The sequence below is a fragment of the Oryctolagus cuniculus genome, chromosome 1 (assembly GCF_964237555.1).
Source record: "Oryctolagus cuniculus chromosome 1, mOryCun1.1, whole genome shotgun sequence".
Lineage (NCBI taxonomy): Eukaryota > Metazoa > Chordata > Mammalia > Lagomorpha > Leporidae > Oryctolagus > Oryctolagus cuniculus.
The window spans coordinates 21,831,361-21,853,134 of NC_091432.1; the positions used below are offsets into that span (position 1 = coordinate 21,831,361).

A 21,774-nucleotide genomic window follows, 5' to 3' on the forward strand; every position below is an offset into this window, starting at 1 on the left:
AAAACCTATAAAATATATTACATGTAGAAAATTATATTATTAGTATGTTAAACATTAAAAGTTTTCTTGATGGCTTTTTATGTATGGATCTGCTCAAAATAATATTCTTTATGACATTTAAAACTCAGCAAGTTTTTGTAACTTAACACAAGGGAAGAAGTGGTGCTTTCAATGCCTGGCTGCTACAGAGCCAGAAACACTTGTTGAGTGCTCAGGGGCCAAGTGATCTATCAGCAAGGACCAAAGTCCTCTTGGGTGAAAGGTAAAGTCTGTCTTTTAGCTCAATGGCTTCCCTTTTTAAGTTCTTGACTCTAAGTGATTTCTCCTTGCCATAAAATGGACCCTTTTTTTTCTTTGCCTGTCAAATAATAACATTGAAAAATCCTAGAAAAGTTAACCTGAAGCCTGTAAGCTTTTGTGAAATTGATTAATGCTGCATGTATGTTGGAATTATCTTTCCTTCTAATCGGATTACAAGTCCTAATAAATTCAATTTCAAGCCTTCTTTGTTTGGTATCTGTATAGAAATCATTCTTAATATTCTATGCCTAAGTAGAGAGGCTTCAATATAGTCACATCAAATTAAATTCTCTTTAACATCAAGTTTTACATAGAATATTTTTCCCAAAGAAAGCTTGTATTTAAGGAGTACAAATTTCATAAGTACAACTTTAGGAATATAGTTATTCTTCCCACCATATCTGCCCTCCCACCCACATTCCCACCCTACCTCCTCCTCCCTCTCCCATTCCCAGTACCATTCTCCATTAAGATTTATTTTCAATTAACTTTATACACAGAAGATCAACTCTATACTAAGTAAAGATTTCAACAATTTGTGCGCACATACACACACACACACACACACACAAAACTGTTTGAGAACAAGTTTAACAGTTAATTTTCAGAATACAACTCATTGAGGAGAGAAGTCCTGCATAGGATGTAAGTGCACAGTGACTCCTGCTGTTCATTTAACAATTAACGCTCTTATGTATGACATCAGAAATCACCTGAGGATCTTGACATGGGCTGCCAAGGCTATGGAAGCCTTTTGAATCCACAATCTCTATCAGTATTTAGACAAGGCCATAAGCAAAGTGGAAGTTCTCTCCACCCTCTGGAGAAAAGTACATCCTTCTTTGATGGCCACTTCTTTCCACTGGGGTCTTACAGAGATCCTTCAATTAGGGCATTTTTTGCCAGTGTCCTGGCTTTCCATGCTTAAAATACTCTCATGGGCTTTTCAGTCAGACCAGAATGCATTAAAGGGTTGATTCTTCTTTTTTTTTTAAAAAAAAAAAAAAAAAAGATTATTTATTTGAAAGTCAGAGTTACACAGAGAGGAGAGGCAGAGAGAGAGAGAAGTCTTCCATCTGATGGTTCACTCCCCAGATGGCTGCAACGGCCAGAGCTGTGCCGATCCAAAGCCAGGAGCCAGGAGCTTCTTCCGGGCTCCCACACAGGTGCAGGGGCCCAAGGACTTGGGCCATCTTCTACTGCTTTCCCAGGCAATAGCAGAGAGCTGGATTGGAAGAGGAGCAGGCAGGACTAGAACTGGCACCCATATGGGATGCTGGCACTTCAGGCTAGGGCGTTAACCCGCTGCATCACAGCGCCAGCACCTAAAGGGCTGATTCTGAGGTCAAAGTGCTATTTAAAGTGATTGTCATTCTATGAGTCCACTATGTGGACTGCTTCCCATGCTGGAATATTCTCTCCCTTTTTAATTCTATCTATTATTATTGCCTGACACTTCATCTTATTTATATGACCCTTTTAACACTTAATCCTATCTATATGATCACTTTAATACTTAATATGATCACTTTAAGACTTAAGATGGCATTTTTACCACTCAGCTTAATGGGATTTGGGGTCCCATGGCAAGTTTTTAAACTGTACCCTTAGAAGTAAGTCCAGGCCGGCGCTGTGGCTCACTAGGCTAATCCTCCACCTGAGGTGCCAGCACTCCGGCTCTAGTCCCGGTTGGGGCACCATATTCTGTCCCAGTTGCTCCTCTTCTAGTCCAGCTCTCTGCTGTGGTCTGGGAAGGCAGTGGAGGATGGCCCAAGTGCTTGGGCCCTGCCCCCACATGGGAGACCAGGAGGAAGCACCTGGCTCCTGGCTTCAGATTGGTGCAGTGTGCCAGCCACAGCAGCCATTTGGAGGGTGAACCAACGGAAAAGAAAGACCTTTCTCTCTGTCTCTTTCTCACTGTCTAACTCTGCCTGTCAAAAAAAAAAAAAAAAAAAAAAGTCAGTCAGTCTATAGGAATGTATGCAGAACTATACAGCTTTACAGTTAACAAACTTCTTCCTCTCTTATTCGCACTTATTTTTTACTGAGATCACTTTCAACTGACTTGATACACAAATTATTTACTCTGTGTTAAGTAAAGATTAAATAAATGTTGGCCGGCGCCGCGGCTCACTAGGCTAATCCTCCGCCTAGCGGCGCCGGCACACCGGGTTCTAGTCCCGGTCAGGGCGCCGGATTCTGTCCCGGTTGCCCCTCTTCCAGGCCAGCCCTCTGCTGTGGCCAGGGAGTGCAGTGGAGGATGGCCCAGGTGCTTGGGCCCTGCACCCCATGGGAGACCAGGAAAAGCACCTGGCTCCTGGCTCCTGCCATCGGATCAGCGCGGTGCGCCGGCCGCAACGCGCCGGCCGCGGCGGCCATTGGAGGGTGAACCAACGGCAAAGGAAGACCTTTCTCTCTGTCTCTCTCTCTCACTGTCCACTCTGCCTATCAAAAAAAAAAAAAAAAAAAAAAAGATTAAATAAATGCTATGAAGAAGAAAAAAAACTTCTTTGACAATCAAGACAAGGGCTGTTCAAGTCATTGGTTCTTGAAGCATCAATTTCACTCCTACAGATCTCCTTTTAGGTGCTCTATTAGTTATCACAGATCAGGGAGAACATATGGTATTTGTCCCTTTAGGACTGGCTTATTTCACTAAGTATGATATTTTCCAGATTCATCCATTTTGTTGCAAATGACTGGATTTCTTTTTTTTCCTGCTGTGTAGTATTCCATAGAGTACCTGTCCCACAGTTTCTTTATCCAGTCTTCAGCTGATGGGCATTTATGTCAATTCCATGTCTTAGCTATTGTGAACTGAGCTGCAATAAACATGAGGATGCAGATAACTCTTTTATTTGCTGATTTCATTTCCCTTGGGTAAATTCCCAAGAGGGGATGGCTGGGTCATGTGGTAGGTATATATTCAGATGTCTGAGGTATCTCCAAAGTGTCTTCCATAGTGGTTTTACCAGTTTATATTACCACAAACAGTGGAATAGGGTACATTTTCTGCCACATCTTTGCCAGCATTTGTTATTTGTTGATTTCTATATGAAAGCCATTCTAACTGGGGTGAGGTGAAGCCTCATTGTGGTTTTCATTTGCATTTTCTGATGGCTAGTGATCCTGAACAATTCTTCTTGTGTCTGTTGGCCATTTGGACTTCCTCTTTTTTTTTTTTTTTTTGACAGGCAGAGTGGACAGTGAGAGAGAGAGACAGAGAGAAAGGTCTTCCTTTGCCGTTGGTTCACCCTCCAATGGCCGCCGCTGCAGCCGGCGCACCGCGCTGATCCAATGGCAGGAGCCAGGAGCTAGGTGCTTTTCCTGGTCTCCCATGGGGTGCAGGGCCCAAGCACCTGGGCCATCCTCCACTGCACTCCCTGGCCATAGCAGAGAGCTGGCCTGGAAGAGGGGCAACCGGGATAGAATCCGGCGCCCTGACCGGGACTAGAACCCGGTGTGCCGGCGCCGCAAGGTGGAGGATTAGCCTATTGAGCCACGGCGCCGGCCTGGACTTCCTCTTTTGAAAAATATCTTCTTCAGTCCTTTGCCCATTTCTTCATTCTGTTGTTTGTTTTGTTGTTTTGGAGTTTCTCAATCTTTTTACATATTCTGGCTACTAATCCTTTATCAGTTGCAGAGTTTGCAAATAATTTCTCCCATTCTGTCGGTTGCCTCTTCATTTTCCTTAGTGTTTCTTTAGCAGTACAGAAGCTTCTCAATTTGATGTAATCCCATTTATTAATTTTGGCTTTGATTGCTTATGCCTCTGGAGTCTTTTCTAAGAACTCTTTGCCTGTGCCAATGTCTTGAAGGGTTTCCCCAATGTCCTCTAATAATTTGATGGTATCGGGTCATAGATTCATGTCTTTAATCTATTTTGAGTGGATTTTTGTGTAAGGTATAAGGTAAGGCTTCATATTTCTGCATGTAGAAATCCAGTTTTCCCAGCACCATTTATAGTCTCATTTTATTTGGTATGCATCAATTGGTGTCTTGATATCCGGTTATTTATACCTGTATGCCACATATTTCTGTGAAATCACTCTCTGAGCTCCATTTTACAGTTAACAAGCTGTTTCTAGAGTTAACTCAGTGTTCTAATTTTAGACTATCTGCAGGTGATAATTGCTGTACCAAGAATTTTTTGTTCCTCTCAACATATTTTTAAAATAAGGTTACCACAACTTGTAAGTTCAGTGATTAAAAATACTAGACAAGTAGTAATAAACATGACTTTTATACTTGTTTTTCATGATGTGAATTTTTCCAAAACTATATAGCATGCAATTTTAATTTAATTCTTCCCTAAGTAGATAAAAGTTGCTGGAATAGAACTTCTACAACAATCAGAGTTTCAAATACCTGCAGGAAAAACAAGTGTTTCCCATTTATAAACATATATGACCATTTCATTAACCCTTATCACAAGAAGAAGGAAAAAAAAAACCTTAGATGCCTAAAAGTCTAAGAGAGGTCAACATATGCTATACCACTCTTGGGTATCATATCATTTTATATGCAAACTGGCATTAGGTATACAAATATACAAAGATAAATGGATCTATTGATGACAGCTAAATCCCTTTGGGGAAACCACATATTCTAATATATTTACTGGTATTTCCCTGTACAGTTACTCATATTCTGGCTGGGAAGGAAAGAGGCTGACTGGGCTCATACAAATCTAAGCCAGTATTACTGGATCATTTAGTTGAGATACATAACTCAGAAAGACACTGGTCTAGAAAATCCCTGAAAATGTTTTATTCAAATGTAACCATCTGTGGTTGGGCTTATAAATGACTCATCTTCTTAGTGTTTGTATACATGTCTCCATTTTTGGCAACAATTCTGCCTTGCTTTTATAATTAGAAAAGCTCCAAAAATCTTATTTTAACAAAAAAAACCCCACTAATATGAAAAAAATGTTTGTTTCTCTTTTACTTCTGTACCATCAGTAATACACAGTTTGTAGGAGAAACTTGATTTTATACCCAAGAGCCAATCTACATTTTCCCACTCTTTAGGATGAAAATGGATACAACAGAAACAACAACAACAACAACTTGTCCCAGAATCCAGGCAAAACTCCAAGAACCCAGGCTATTCATATACAGAATCCAGACACCACAATAGCTCCTCTGGCCACCTCTGCCCTGCCTCTATCCTGAAGAAACCTGCTTCAAGTAAACAGGATCTGAATTCAAGCAACTGAAAAATGAACCCACATGATTTATAGACAAACAATTTCTTAGATGCTAACACTTCAAATATGTTCTCAACTGGAATCGTTAACAATGATTTTTAAAAACCATAGTATAATCGTGAAAAGAATTACATGAAGCACAAGAATGTCACACAATGCCTATTTTGGAGCACTTAAATGCAAACTCCCACTGGAAGTCATACTAGAATGACACAGCACACATTTCCTTTGGCAATCTGTATAATTTGAGCTCTGTGGTACACAGAACAGAACTTAATTAGAAATTCCTAGAATCTCACCTGTATGGCCAACAGAATATTTATTGCACAGGGGGTAGAAAGTTTAATTACAGAAAGTTTTTAGAGTGCTATGAGATCTCCAAGTAGTATTAGATTTTCCTTTTTATCAGTGTTTAAATCTTTGTGGAAAGTAACAACACTCCTTGCTATTTTCTCTTACCCCCATTACTTAACATGAAGTCCAACCCCATATCATAAAAAAACTGGTTTTCCTTTGTCATAAATTCTGGCTTGATGTACATTAAAACAATTTAACAAAAGAAAATGGAAAGAACTGTCCAGAACAATGGGTTGCTGCATGCCAATGAATAACAATGAATTTTAAATCATTTATAAACTCCAAACAACAAAAAAATCTTAAATGCATATACCTTCATAAACAAGTTTTCCAAATTTAACATTCTATAATATGCTGAGAGCTTCTATTACTTAAATTTTTCTAAAACAAGCTGTTTTCGCAAAAGTGATGGATTTGGGGTGGAGAAAAATGATCCCTAAAGTCCTAAAAAAGATTTTACATTTTCACCCATGTATAAGGCATTTCTCCTATAAACTAGCCCCACTTTGAGCTAGAAAGAACCTTAGAACCAATGCACAACTACGCCCTCATTTTTCAAAGAAGAAAACTATGGAAAGAATGGCTATCCTGCAGCTCAGCAAACCCATCATTTTGTAGTTACGCCTGAAGCAGCCCATTACTACAAAACCCTAAAAGCTAAATGTACCCAATAATTTGGAAATTTTGGGGAGCATAATGATAGCTGATTTCAAAATGGATTAAAACACCCTAGATATTAACTTGGAATGTCTTAATCCAGAAAAGCCTGGGGTGGGGTTCCACAGTGAAGGTCATACTCTTCCTCCCATAAGTTATTAATTTCCTAATGCTCTTAATCTTAAAGTCTTGGGGGAGGGTGTGTCAGGATACATTCTTAGCATAATCCTTAAATTAAATATTATTAGGCTGCTGTGCAGAGATGATTCTTATAGATTTCCAAATTAATAGAGGGCTCCCTCTACTGGTACTGTGTCACATGCTAGAGGCAAATCTATGTGAGAAAAATAAAACAAATGCTTCTCTGTGTTCTACCCATCTGCTCTTCCATCTAAATATCAAACATCTAAACATTACCTACTCTGTGGGCATAGGTGCCATCTAAGAGGAACAGGCTCTCAGCAGACACTGAATCTGCTGGTGTCTTCATCTAGGACTTCCCGACCTCTGGAACGAAAATGGGCTTCTGTTCTGAAGAAGGTGCCCAGTATGAGGCATTTTTGCCCAGACAAAGGCAGAAGAGATCGATGTAGTCAAAGTCATTCTAATCCCTCGACTCCACCAAGCAGCAGGGAAACAAACTCAGATGCCTTAGATGGCCAGGCAGAAGATGTGAATGACTGTGGTTAGGCCAGACATCAGGGGCTGGCAGGGCCTGTAGTAATCTGGAGAGCACAGGCCTCACTGCTTAGCCTACTCAGCTGCTCCACAGATGTAGTCCCTACAACAGGTGAGGTCTATGTTACCTGGCTTTTAGATTTATTTTTTTATTCCGATGAGAAACTAGAAATCTGAGTGCGCAATATCCTAATTTTGAAAACTGAGCCAACCAAAATGTGTTAGTAGGCCACATACAGTCCACAGATGGTCATTTCCAACCTCTGATCCAGAATCCCAGAATCAGAAAGGGAAATCGCCTTCTGCCCATCCCACACTTGGCAGATCCAATATTCTAAGTTCTTCCAATTTTCTTCAGCATAAATAGCAACATGTGATCCAAGTTCAACCTTCAAAGACCTCAAACAGTATAATCCTTACTCTCAAAGACCTACAACTAGAGTTTTTAGATTTACAAATTCATTCATTTATTTAAAATATATTTGTGGGGGTGGGCATTTGGCAGTGAACACCACTTGAAACGCCCACATCCCACAGTGTAGTACCTGTGTTGCCGCCCCAGCCCCATTTCTGATCTAGCTTCCTGATAATGTGCACCCTGGGGGGCAACGGATGATAGCTCAAGTATCTGAGTCCCAACTACCCATGTGGGAGAACTAGAATGAGTTCCAGGCTCCTGGCTTCAGCCTGACCCAGCCCCAACTCTTGTGAGTATTTGGGAGATATCTCTCCCCCCACCCCCCTTTTTCTGTGTCTTCCTCCCACTCCTTTTCAAATAAATAAAGTCTTAAAAAGTGTTAAGCATAATTTATCACTTAAAAAACAGGCCCAGGATTATGGCACGGCAGGTTAAGCCACAGCCCGCAATACCAGCATCTCTTATGAGCACAAGTTTGAGTCTCAGCTGCTGCACTTATGACCCAGCTCCCTGCTAATGTCCCTAGGAAAGCAGCAGCAGAAGATGGCACAAGTCCTTGGGCACCTCCCACCCATGTGGGAGATCTGGATGGAGCTTGAGGTTCCTGGCTTCAGCCTGGCTCGGTCCTGGCTGTTGAGGTCATTTGGGGAGTGAACCAGTGGGTGGAAGATAAATAAAAATAATAGGGGGCTGGCACTGTGGCATAGCAGGTAAAGCTGCCACCTGCAGTGCCAGCATCCCATATGGGTCCTGGTTTGAGCTCCAGCCACTCCATTTCCGATCCAGCTCTCTGCTATGGCCTGGGAAAGCAGTAGAAGATGGTCCAAGTACCTGGGCCCCTGCACCCACATGGGAGACCTAGAAGAAGCTCCTGGATCTTGGCTTCGGATCGGCCCAGTTCCAGCCTTGGCGGCCATTTGGGAAGTGAACCTGTGGATGGAAGACCTCTCTCTCTTTCTCTCTCTGCCTCTGCCTCTCTGTAACTCTGCCTTTCAAATAAATAAATCTTTACAAAATAATAATAATGATGATAATAAAATAAAAACAAACTTGAATTTGTTGTACACTTGCTATGTGAGGCCCAGTGTCAGGATATGACAAAAAACAAAAAGGACATGGTACCAATCCTCATGGTACTCAAAATCTGTAGAGATGCTCTAAACTCAGTGTCTCAATATGAGAGATTCTACACTGAAAATGAAATGCTGAGTGAAGGGAAGAAACACAGCATGTGACGGCCACATACTGAGAGACCTAACCTGCTCTAGAGTTGTCAGGAAGGCCCGCTACCCTGGAGACATGGTCTCAAGTGCCCTGATTCCTCCTCCAAATCCTCCTTACTCAGCAAAGAACAAAACTCTACAGTGTTTCATTGTTAAGTGGCAGCTGTTCATAAATTGTACTTTGAACTATACCTCGCCCTTTTCCTTCACTGCTCTAAGAAAGGCAACGAGGAAGGCTGTATTTGTCGGAAGGGCAGCCTAGTGATTTCCTAAGGGCCGTTCTGTAAGTTGCACCTTCTTTTTTTTTTTTTTTTTTTTTTGACAGGCAGAGTGGACAGTGAGAGAGAGAGACAGAGAGAAAGGTCTTCCTTTGCCGTTGGTTCACCCTCCAATGGCCGCCGCTGCAGCCGGTGCACCGCGCTGATCCTGGCAGGAGCCAGGAGCCAGGTGCTTTTCCTGGTCTCCCATGGGGTGCAGGGCCCAAGCACCTGGGCCATCCTCCACTGCACTCCCTGGCCATAGCAGAGAGCTGGCCTGGAAGAGGGGCAACCGGGACAGAATCCGGCGCCCCAACCGGGACTAGAACCCGGTGTGCCGGCGCCGCAAGGTGGAGGATTAGCCTATTGAGCCACGGCGCCGGCTCTGCACCTTCTTTACCAAGCCCAGCAGCAACTTCAGGCTCTGGGATCATCTGAAAGAATGGTTTCCCCACACTTAGGCCAGGATGGCAGGCAGTTCAGGTCATATAGAAAAGGAGTAAAGAGGCCGGCGCCGTGGCTCACTAGGCTAATCCTCTGCCTGTGGTGCCGGCACCCCGGGTTCTAGTCCCAGTCGGGGCACTGGATTCTGTCCCAGTTGCTCCTCTTCCAGTGCAGCTCTCTGCTGTGGCCCGGGAAGGCAGTGGAGGATGACCCAAGTGCTTGGGCCCTGCACCCGCATGGGAGACCAGGAGGAAGCACCTGGCTCCTGGCTTCGGATTGGCACAGCACGCTAGCCATAGCAGCCATTTGAGGGGTGAACCAATGGAAGGAAGACCTTTCTCTCTCTCACTGTCTAACTCTGCTTGTCAAAAAAAAAAAAAAAAAATCTATGGTCTCCTGGAGGACCCTAAAACTATGATGAAGGGACTCAAAGAACAGTCTGGCCCAGAAAAAGAAGGCAACCCTCAACATGGCAGACGATGAAACAAGTGATCTCAAATCAGAAACAGGCAGCACTAAAGAGACCTGTTTGAAATCAGATCCATGTTTGCCTGCCTCTGGACTTGGGGCACTTCTTCTATTTTCATGATTTCTCTAACAGTAATCAATAGCGGTTCAACAACTTCATTTGCAAACTCTCTCCATATTCTGGGATGCAAAGCCCTCCAGGTATCAAGCTGGAACTCTTGTGGAAAAATGTGGTTCCATATCCTGAGGTTAGTCTCTAAGGTCGTCGTATCTGGTCAATATTCTTGGTGTGAAACGAGATGTGCCTTAGATTTTGGTTACAGAGCATCCAAAATCTGCCCCACCTCATAGAACTTCTCTTCCAGTTTGATTGATCTTCCTGGCATGTTCCTCACCTTATACAACATTTCTGTACCCCTTAACTGCTCTGCAGAGAATAAGAACAAGACTAAATTTGCCTCCGAAGGATTTGAAAGAAAGCCAGAAAAGCAGGCAATAAGACTTCCAAACATCTGTGGTAAAAGGAAAGCCCACTTAAGTAAGCCATGGACAGGGAAGAAAGGAATGAACTCTAATTATTATATGATTAAAAACTGAGACAATTAGCTGGAACTGGGTACTAAAGGGCCTGGGAGAGCTGCTCATGATTAAACATCAGGTGTCCATAGTCAAAACTATTCTGGTTAGGGGCTGGCGCTGTGGTGCAGTGGGTTAAAGCCCTGGACTGAAGCACCAACATCTCATATGGGCGCCGGTTCTAGTCCCGGCTGCTCCTCTTCCAGTCCAGCTCTCTGCTGTGGCCTGGGAAGGCAGTGGAGGATGGCCCAAGTGCTTGGGCCCCTGCACCCACGAGGGAGACCCGTAGGAGGCTCCTGGCTCCAGCCGTTACGGCCATCTGCGGAGTGGACCAGAGGATGGAAGACCTCTTTCTCTGTCTCTATCTCTCTCTGTAACTCTGATTTCAAATAAATAAAATAAATCTTTTAAAAAAATTTCTGGTTCATACCTCCTCCCCAGTATCCTGCACCATATCACCACTGTACCTGATGGTGATCAGCAGTTCCTCCCATCTGAGGGCATTTCACTTGTACCATTCCTCGGTGGGAATGCGAGACACAAGTGTCCTACACTTACCTGATCCACCCACATTGGAGCATTTGAGTGTGAAGCAATGTAAAGCCAAGTGACTCAATGCTTATGATGTAGCTAGTACAGGACTTCCAACAAGATGCTGGGCTCTCCCCCAGCTAATGCCTGTGAATTAGAGGCATAAGTCCAAAGTCACTCCTGGTATACTCCTCAGTCAGCCAGCCCCCATCATGAGGAGAGAAGATCTGGACCAACATTTATGGGGAAAAGAACTGTTCTTTTCCTGATATAAGCCTTTTTCAGTAAATTTAGTGTGGGATCAAGGCTGCAGACACCTATGCCCTAGTTCCCTTCATGTCCAGCCACCATAAAACCTTCCAAGATCCTGTAATCAGACACATTCTGTTCTTCTTTTAAGTTACTCTGGGGCTCCACACAGTCATTGCTACTGAAAATGTGGCTCTGGCTCCAACAACCTAACGCATCAAGTAGAGAATAAAACATGCAATTCATGGCAATATATATAGGGCAAATCACAGCAGTGCCAAAGAGCCCTGAACCTGCGAGCAGCACACACAAAATTTCATCAAGGTGAATGTCTTTTTCTGAGCATAAATGATACAAACACACAGACTCTGAAACACATAGTGCCATGTCACTCTGCCACAACTGACCTTCTAAAACAGAGGTCAGATCACACCTTACTTCTACGTGAAGACTTTCTATGGCTCTCTATACAGTAGAGCACAGCACGCAAGTTCCTGCTCAATCAGGCCCTGACCCCCTTCTTGCTGCCTGCTCAGCCACTGCACATCACTCACTTTCTGCTCAAGCCGCTTTCACACCTGAACCGTCACTAGTCAGCTACACCACAGAGATGATAACTACACCAGTCCTGCCTATAGCAGAACCAAAACTAATTGGCTGTCTTCCCGATGGTATTAATTCCAAGACTGACCAATTCCATAAATCATGCTTTTTAAAAAAATTTTTTTAAATTTATTTGAAAGTAGAGTTAGAGAGAGAGAAGGAGAGACAGAGAGACAGAACTTTCATCTGCTGGTTTCTTCCCCAGATGGCCTCAAAAGTCAGGGCTGAGCCAAACTGAAGCCAGGAGCCAGGAGCTCCATCTGGGTCTCCCACATGGGTGGTAAGGGCCTAAACACTTCACCTATCTTCCACTGACTTCCCAAGTACATAGCAGGAAGCTGGAAGCAGAGCAGCCAGGATTCAAATCGGTGCTCTGATATGGGATGCTGGCATCACAGGTGGTGGCTTTACCTGCTATGCCACAACACAATGGCCTCTCCATAAATCAAGAGTTTCAAATTGTTTTGTGATGTGCGTTATAAGTGTACACCATAAATGGACAGAAAAATTCAGATTTATAGTAAAGATTAATTAAGGGATGATTGTCTCGATTTATGGAGAAGAATTTTAAATAGCAAACTTCCTTAATGATCTTTAAATAGAATTTGGTTTACAAAAACAAAACCAAAAACTTGGGGGCCGGCATCATGGTGCAGCAGGTTAAGCCACCACTTAAAACACCAACATCCCATATGAGCACTGGTTTTTCCCAGCTGCTGCACTTCCAATCCAGCTCTCTGATAGTGTGCTGGGAAAAGCAGTACAGGATGGCCCAAGTGCTTGGGCCCCTGCACCCACATAGGAGACACAGATGAAGTTCCAGGCTTCTGGACCAGTCCTAGTCATTGTGGACTTTGGGGAGTGAACCAGTGGATGGAGGATCTTTTTCTCTCCCTGGCTCTCCCCCTCTCTAATTCTGTCTTTCAAATAAACAAATAAATCTTTATTTTAGGCCGGCGCCGTGGCTCAATAGGCTAATCCTCCGCCTTGCGGCGCCGGCACACCGGGTTCTAGTCCCGGTCGGGGCGCCGGATTCTGTCCCGGTTGCCCTTCTTCCAGGCCAGCTCTCTCTGTGGCCTGGGAGTGCAGTGGAGGATGGCCCAAGTGCTTGGGCCCTGCACCTCATGGGAGACCAGGAGAAGCACCTGGCTCCTGCCTTCAGATCAGTGTAGTGCGCTGGCTGCAGTGCGCCGGCCGCGGCGGCCATTGGAGGGTGAACCAACGGCAAAGGAAGACCTTTCTCTCTGTCTCTCTCTCACTGTCTACTCTGCCTGTCAAAAATAAGGGAAAAAAAATGCCAATGTGAAAGAAAAGACAAGATGTAGAAGAATGAAAGGGGGGAGAAGCACTCTACAATTTATCAAGGTGGTAGGAACAATGCCTCATTTTTGTTTCACCATTGTTTAAAAATCATCTATTATTTTTCACTTTATGTTTCTGTGTGGGAGCAAACTGTTGAAATACTTACTTAAGGTATACTAAGCTGATCTTCTGTATATTAAGATAATCGAAAATGAATCTTGATGTGAATGAAAGGGGAGAGGGAGTGGGAAAGGGGAGGGTTGTGGGTGGGAGGGACGGTATGGGGGGGAAGCCATTGTAACACATGAGTCGTACTTTGGAAATTTATATTCATTAAATAAAAGATAAAAAAAAAAAAAAAAAAAAAAAAACCTGGGCCTGCGCCACAGCTCACTAGGCTAATCCTCCACCTGTGGCACTGGCACCCCAGGTTCTAGTCCTGGTCGGGGCGCCAATCCTGTCCCGGTTGCCCCTCTTCCAGTCCAGCTCTCTGCTGTGGCCCAGGAGTGCAGTGGAGGATGGCCCAGGTCCTTGGGTCTTGTACCCACATGGGAGACCAGGAAGAAGCACCTGGCTCCTGGCTTCAGATTGGCGCAGCACTCCGGCTGCAGCACACCAGCCGTAGCAGCCACTTGGGGGGGTGAACCAATGGAAAAAGGAAGACCTTTCTCTCTGTCTCTCTCTCTCTCTCACTGTCTAACTCTGCCTATCAAAAAATTAAAAAAAAAAAAACTAAAAGTTACTTTATAGTGCTGCTGCATCTGTGCTATTTTATTCACATCTCCTGTCCTCCACATCATTCTGTCTTCAAGCAAGGACATGGTGTGATCACCCCCAAACAGGCTGATCTGTGCTCAGAGGGTGTGTGGAGAATGCAGTCTGTGGCCATGGAGCCCAGCAAGCCGACTGGGCCTCACAGATTAAGGGCACGACCTTGGCCTTTTATCATTAGTATTCTGCAGAGTGCTAGCCCAACATGCACGTTCTGGGAGATACTGGAGGCCAAGGTTTTACACTATGAATGGTAGACAAGCAGGATGTTTTAAGAGAAAATATCAGTGTATCTAGAGTAAAAACAGTTCATAGTTTATCTGACCGAGAAGTTAAAATGATTGGGAGATTAATCTCTAGCTCATTAAAAAGGAACAATTCTATAAAAATAATTCTAATTAATAAATTAATAGGCTAACAATCCTAGAAATTAAAATTTAAACATGTGAACATATCATGAATTATATTATGAAACACATGTTCACTCTTTAACAGTCTTTGTTTTCAAGAACTTGGCCAAGTATACCAGAAAATAGTACGTATCAATCTTTTTGTTGTTGTTGTTAAGATGTATTCATTTATTTGAAAGGTAGAGTTTACAGAGAGATAGAGGGAAAGAGAGAAAGTTCTACAATCCGCTAGTTCACTCCCCAAATGGCCCTGTCCGAACCCAGAAGCCAGGAACTTCTTCCAAATCTCCCACGTGGGTGTAGGGGCCCAGTGTTTTGGGTCATCTTCTGCTGCTTTCCCAGGCACACTAGCAGGGAGCTGGATTGGAAGTGGAGCAGCCAGGACTCAAACCAGCACCCATTAGGGATGCCAGCAATGTAGGCAGTGGTTTTTATCTGCTATGCCACAATGCTGGTCCCCCATCACTCATTTCAAAAGGAAAAGCCAAAAAATAAAAAATGATAACATTAGAAGAGATATTAATTCTGATAAAAAGCTCTGCTTGCTACAAAAATAAGCGATGGTTGCACATATTTCCCATCATCAGCTCTGAGTTTAGCAACAAGAGAACAGTTTCAGAACACTTGCTATGAGGTGGGTACTCTTGTAAGAGGTCCATGTGTGCTCCCTTGTTTAATTCCCACAACTCTGTCAGTGAAAGAGAATCAATTTATAGATGAAAAACCGAAGCACAGAGGTTAAGTAATTTGCACTAGGTCCAATATACCTAGTAAATGATAAAGTTATTTAATTAACTTGAAGGCTTATATGATGATTAAAGGATGATTGCATTTTTAGAAATATGCTAAGGAGAATACCTTTAAACTACACAGATGTATTCATATTAACCATGTTTTAAAAGTATCAATTTTGTGCAAGTTGGTCTTGCTCCAAATCTACCCACAATTTCCCTTGTTACTTAACCTCACTTAGACTGAATCTTATGTGAGAAAAAAATTTGGCCTATAAAACAAAGGAGAAATAACAGGAGTGGCTATTTACTTTATAAAAATATTTATCATTTTTCAATAATTCATTTATGTTTCTTTAAGCAATAAAATACAAAATGTTACGTGTCTTTTAAAAACTGAATGAAGGGCAGACGTGTGGTACAGCAGTTAAGATACCCACATCCCACATTGGGGTCCTTGGGTTCAGGTCCCAGCTCGGCCTTCCATTCTAGCTTCCTGCTAACCTACACCCTAGGAATCTGAATGTGCAGCACCGGATGATGGCAGGAGACATCCTTAGGTCCCTGCCACCCATGTGGGAGACTCAGATGGAGTTCTGGACTCCTGGCTCCAGCCTCACCCAGCCTCAACTGTTGCAGACAACTGGGAAATGAACCAGTGGGCAGAGATCTGTCTGTGTCCCTCTGCCTTTCAAATAAATAAGTGATGCTTTTAAATTGAATGAATAATCTTAAACGACACATGTGTTACACAGGAAGAGTCATAGCCACACGTGCAAAGTTGGGTAGGCATAAGATCACTGGGTTCCTGGACTTGAAACTACCTTGTAAGGATTATAGTTTCTCCAAGGACACAAGGAGAAATTGTCTTCAAACTTCCTTGATAGAGAAAAAGACCATGACTTTGTGCCATAGAGTGAAAATAAGCAAGTTCCTATTTCTATTTATTAGGCCAGTTCTACTGGTTTTGAGTTAAATATTTTTTACTTCCTTAAATAAATAAGAGTATATTTAAGTTATCAAAAATGGATTTACCCTTCCGTAAGGATGCTCACATTTAGAGGCTCCGACATCTCCCTTGGGAATTCTGCCTCAGGCAGTATTTTTCATCGAGGTGGTATGTGTAATCAAGGAATGACATCTTTTTACAGTTTCTGCCTTAAAAAATGGTATTGAGCTGTTCACATTTGTTAGCTATCCTTCCTTTGGGGAGACAGTCATTGCATTGTCTTCTGTTTGCATGTACAAGTGACAAATCTAGCCTAGGCTGGTTATGTATGGTTAACAAAAATCACTCTTATTATTTCATAATCTCATTCTCCCCACGCACTGCTTTACGACAACAATTAATTCCTCAACTTAAAGGCATCGTTGGGGAGACAAAGTGCAAATAATTGATTAGGGATGAATAGCATGTAGATGAAATCTTTGTAAAAATCTATCATTAGCCCAAGTTAGTATCTGTATCCCCAGTGCCTACCATAGTGTTTGTGGGCAGAGGGCAGTTAGTAACTGTTCAGTTGCTATTCAGTTGTTAAAAAGCAAAATACTACAGACACCTGTTTGGTGTCCAGTTCTTTTTAGTTCCTTTAGATATAAGTAAATGGAGCACTTTCCTCTAAAATACACTGAAACAAGAAGTGAGTGAACAAACTGACTACGTTATATATTTTTGTTTTTAAGTAGAAAGAACTCAAAAAAGGGTGAAATATTTGTAAAGAAAATGCTTACCTTACAAACAGAAAGAACATTAATATTTATCAGTTTCTTGATGGTCTGCAAAAAAATTTGATAATTATATGTATATGTGATCATGGAAGTGACCATGTTAAACACACACTTAGATAATCCAGAGACACCCTGACAACTTCCCCAGACACTCAGAGATCTGGAAAATGACAGGCACTGGAGTAAAGAAGCAAATTTTATTTTACTGTAGGCATTATAGTATTTTTCTAACAAAAGTACAATTTATGCTTATATGCAAAATACAAGATATATGCCCAAGTAAAAGCTGGAGGTGAAAAGACTCAGTCGATCTAAAATAAAACTAACAGGAAGAATAGAAATTTTCAATGATTTGATAATTTTTAAAAACTGACACAGTCCTTCAGTGATGCGCTTTCCTAGTTTTCATTCAAGGATTATGCATGTGGCAAGGATGCGGCTTTCATTCTGGCAGAGCTGCGTTACCTGAATCGAATGTTGCTGTCTATAAATACATTATGACTTTTAAATTTATTTTTAGAATCTTAATATTTAAAACACAGCTGATTTGACATAATAAAAATAACCACAGGAAAACTAGAGCTATTATTGAATTTGGCACCATATAAACGAGGTTATAAGTATTTTCTCATTCATTCCTTGTACCATCCCTATGGAGCTACGTTTCTTGCGGGCGAGGAAACTGAGACAGGCTTGCTTAAGGCGGATCCCCGGGTAATTCAGTAAACAGAAGACCCAGGCAGCTGGGTTCTGGTGCTTGCAGTCCAAATCATTTTACCAGCATGCTTTTATTATTTTTTTTATTATTTTATTTTTGTTATAACAGATGAAGAAAGACTTACATTGTCCAAGTCAGGGATGTCCAAAAAGTATTCAGGATACTCATATGACATTCCCACGTTGTTCACTGAAATAAGACAAGGTCATCAGCCAATTAACATGTATTTTAAAGCCTTACAGAAATAATGAAATTAAAGATATCAAAACTAGAATGATTTAATTAGGTGAAATACTGTTTGTGGTTAAAGTGACTTTTCTCACACCTATCCAAAAAAAGATCTATCCATCCTTAAAAGTCCAGTTCAAATGTATTTTCCTTCACTTAAGTCCTCCTGTCTGGACCTACTTTTCTGGAAAGCCCTGACAAAAGGCCATATACACAGCCCTCACTTTCCACAGCCCCGTGAGGTCTACGTGTTCACCCCTGTAATACAGCTATTTGTAGAAATTGGTTAATCTTTCTTTAGATCTTAATTTCACAGTGCAATATAAAGATCAGAGACTACTATAGTTAGCAGATTTGAAAGCTGAGTTCTAATTATAGCTGTCTCAGGAAATGTGTGACCTGGGAGAAATCACATACGATACTGGTGTCAGTTTGCTCATCTCTAAAATGGGAGCTCATTTAATCACTCAACAAATATTTGCCATACACTTTTAAGGGCCAGACATGTGCTAGAAATTAGAAAAAGCAGAAAGAAAACAGAAAGTTTCTGGCCTGATGGAGTTCACCATCTAGTAGGAAGGGAAGGGCACCCGACAAAAAGAATGAAACGTGCAGAGTGCCAGGACGCCTGTTCCTCGGGAGCCTGACTGCCCCTGGGAGGCGAGGGAAGGCTTTTCCTGTGGGGCCAAGACCATGGGTGAAAATACACACCTCTGTGACAAACCATTCGTGTAAGGCAGAGGTCATGTCTTGGCTTTCTTGTATCCCCCTTTCCAATCACCTAACTCATGATTGGGGCAACAAGACCATCAACAAGATATTAATAAACTGATGTGTAATTAGGTGTCTCATTTCAGTACTCAGATATCTTGTGACTTTCCCTAGCCTGGGAAAGTCAAAAACAGAAACAATGATAGCAAGAAACTTTGCAGGAATCAAAAAACAAAATGCTTTGAAATTTATTTTAACAACAACAACAACAAAAAAAAACTCAAGAAATCGATTATCTATGTATCTACCTAGCTAACTGCATTTATCCATCACAACAATCCCCTTAGGTTGTCCTAGTATTAGGTAGTTCCTATTATCTCCTGTTTATACATGAGGAAACTGAAGTTTATTGAGGTTAAATAATTTGCCCAAGATCCTAGAGCCAAGCAGGCTGAGACACAAACTCAGGAGGTCCCACTCTCCAGGTCACGCTCTCAACCCTATGCTAAAGCTGTCCTTTGCCCTCCTCCAATATTCAATTCAGAAAAAAGCAACAGCAATAGCTGGATAATAAACAGAAGTCCAATAGCAATGCTTACTAACACTGGGAAGTATTAAGGAAAGCTTTCAGTCGCAAAAGATTATAAAATTCTCACCAGTCTGCTAAAGCTTCTAAGGAACTGTGTGAGACAGCCTGATAGTCGTAACGGTAACTTTTCTAACAGGTTAACAAAATTAGTAACTCAAAGGAACTCAACAAAGTCCCTATATTTTGCTATAAGCTGGTCATCTAGAGTCCACAAGTCTTAAGGTTTTACTTGCTGAATTGACTAGAATGTCTTGAATCTAGTCTGAAAATACGTGAGCTAAGGATAGTACCAAAGCAAACTGCTTATCAGAATAGGGAGAGTGTCTAACACAGTAACAGTGGACCCAAGTTCATGTTTATTTATTCGGTGGGTCTCCACCCACCACAGGTCCTACAAGTCAATGCTATGAAAGCTCTGTTAACAATAAGTCAAAAGTAAGATATCACTTTGTGTTCACCTGACTTGACTTTAACCCCTAAAGAATGAGAAAGGATGAGTAATTTATTTGGAATGTGACTAAGAGAAAAGGCAATACCCAAAAAATCTGTTAAAATGCTACGCATCAAAGAAATATTCTTTACAAAGTCAATTTACAATAACAGAATCCTCAAGTAAAGATTTTTGCCAAATTGTAATATTCCTCAGGATTTTTAAAAAACCCAGTACGTATAGCAAATTCCATCTCCCTTCACCCTTCCATAGCTGGAGGTTTTTCTTTCTTCAGAGTTCCATCTAGCTCACGGAAATATTAATGCCATTATTTCCAAATGATAAAGAAAATCAAACAGTATGATTATAAATCTTTTATTTTTAAAAAATATTCATTTATTTATTTAGTTGAAGGGCAAAGTTACAGAGAAAGAGAAAGTAAAGAGATCTTCCACCTACTGATTCACTCTCCAAATACCCACAATGATTGGGACTAGGTCAGGTGGAAGCCAGGAGCCTAGAATTGCATTCGGGTCTCCCACCTGAGTTACGGGGGCCCAAGTACGTGGGCCATCTTCTGATGCTTTGCCAGGTGAACATGAGCAGGGAGCCGGATTGGAAGTGGAGCATCCAGCAGCTGGGATTAGAACTGGGGCTCATATGAGATGTCAGCGCCACAGGCAATAGCTTAAAACGCTGTGCCACAACGTCAGCCCCAAATTATAAATCTTTGAAAATCCATATTTTTTTTTAAAAGATAGGGAAACTTTGCAAGCAGCAAGGTAGACTTGCAATCTTAACATGTACCACAAGCACAAAGTTGAGCTAAGGAAATACGAACAACCAAGCAAGTGGAGAAGTGTTTAAGGCTACCTTAACAATGGTGGGTCTCAGATCTGTCTCTGCTAAATAAGCAAAGAAAACCTCTAAGAAAACACATTCAATGCTGAGAACTTGAGCCCAAAGAAAGAGCGTCATGTAAAGAGCTGTGCTTTTATAAACAAAAGAACATACAATTAAAAATGTCAAAGCTGGGGCAGGCCTTTTAGAGCATCAGGTCCAACTGTTGACGAGGAGGTAAATGCCAAGGTCACACAGGCAATTTGTCCTATAGGAGGGATTAGGATTCCTAAAATCCTTCTTGCTGTATTATCCTTTTGCTCATGGAATGTATGCTACCCATAATCTTCCAGAGAGCCCTCACCCAAGAGTATGGAGATAAACAGCTGCTACTCTTGTTGGGGCTCGGGAAACGATACAGCAAAATATGGCGCCTTGGTCTGCTGATTATTTTAAATTAAAGGCACTTGAGGATCAGCAGATGCTAGATGAGGTTTTTCTCTGAAGTTTCCTTATCTACTTAAAGACCAGATCCACCAAAGAGGAACACAATTGCCTTCAATCTTCTTACTGAAATTTCATTAACCGAGGAAGATTAAACTGCATCATAGAGGAAGAGACTGACAAATCAAACACCACACCTAGAGTGCAGAGGAATCTTGGCCCAGGTCACTTGCGCCCATTCACCTTCCACAAAGATCATTTACATTTACTGCCCCCTCTGAAACTGTCTACATCACCTGCTTCCCTCTCTCCTGGGGAGAGGGTATTTAAGCTTCAACCATCTGACTCTTAAATTTCCTGCTTTTTATTGCTGCTGTGCACATGTGCAGGTTAATGAATTCATATGCCTTTTCTCCTGTTAGTCTGTCCATTGTCAGTTTATTTCAGCAGTGGCAATGACTGAACCTTCAAAGAGAAAATTTGAACTTCTCTGCTCTCCAAACAGTTTAATCTAGAAGACTATGGAACAGTGGGAATCCTGTGGAAAAGGGAAACCCCTGCAAATTCATTTTTAGACATTAGGTGGCAGCAATAACCAAACAGAGCAGGGAGAACGCTTCCAGTGAATTGCCAAAGGAAGAAAACAGGCTTTGGGTAGAAGTGAAGGATGGAAATATTCCCATTATAATTTAATCTTATTAAGCATGGTGCACGCAACGCCATCCCTGTATATTTCAGGATTCATTATAGGATTCACAAAACCAAAAAATGCTACAAATTGTCAGTAACATTACTAAGACAATTGAAAATCCCTTTTAAAATGGTAGTATCTTTAAAAAAAATTTATCTACAGATTCACTCTGATTCTTCCATTCATCATCTTTTTTTTTTTTTTAAAG

General features: G+C 41.9%; 1 protein-coding gene and 1 long non-coding RNA gene across 2 annotated transcripts in view; both read right to left on the reverse strand.

Annotated features, from left to right (window-relative positions):
• Positions 1-21,774, reverse strand: part of HSD17B12 (hydroxysteroid 17-beta dehydrogenase 12) — a 197,185-nt gene that overhangs the window by 43,167 nt on the left and 132,244 nt on the right. Inside the window, exons 5-6 of the mRNA XM_002709065.5 lie at positions 17,758-17,822; positions 16,919-16,963 (exon numbers count right to left, since the gene is read on the reverse strand). Of these exons, the coding sequence (XP_002709111.2) occupies positions 16,919-16,963; positions 17,758-17,822 (110 nt within the window). The remainder of the gene's footprint in view (positions 1-16,918; positions 16,964-17,757; positions 17,823-21,774) is intronic.
• Positions 2,867-13,640, reverse strand: LOC138849092 (uncharacterized). Its single transcript, XR_011387512.1, has 2 exons — positions 9,494-13,640; positions 2,867-9,139 (listed from the first exon to the last, which is right to left on the reverse strand). It is a non-coding gene; the product is annotated as an uncharacterized lncRNA (long non-coding RNA).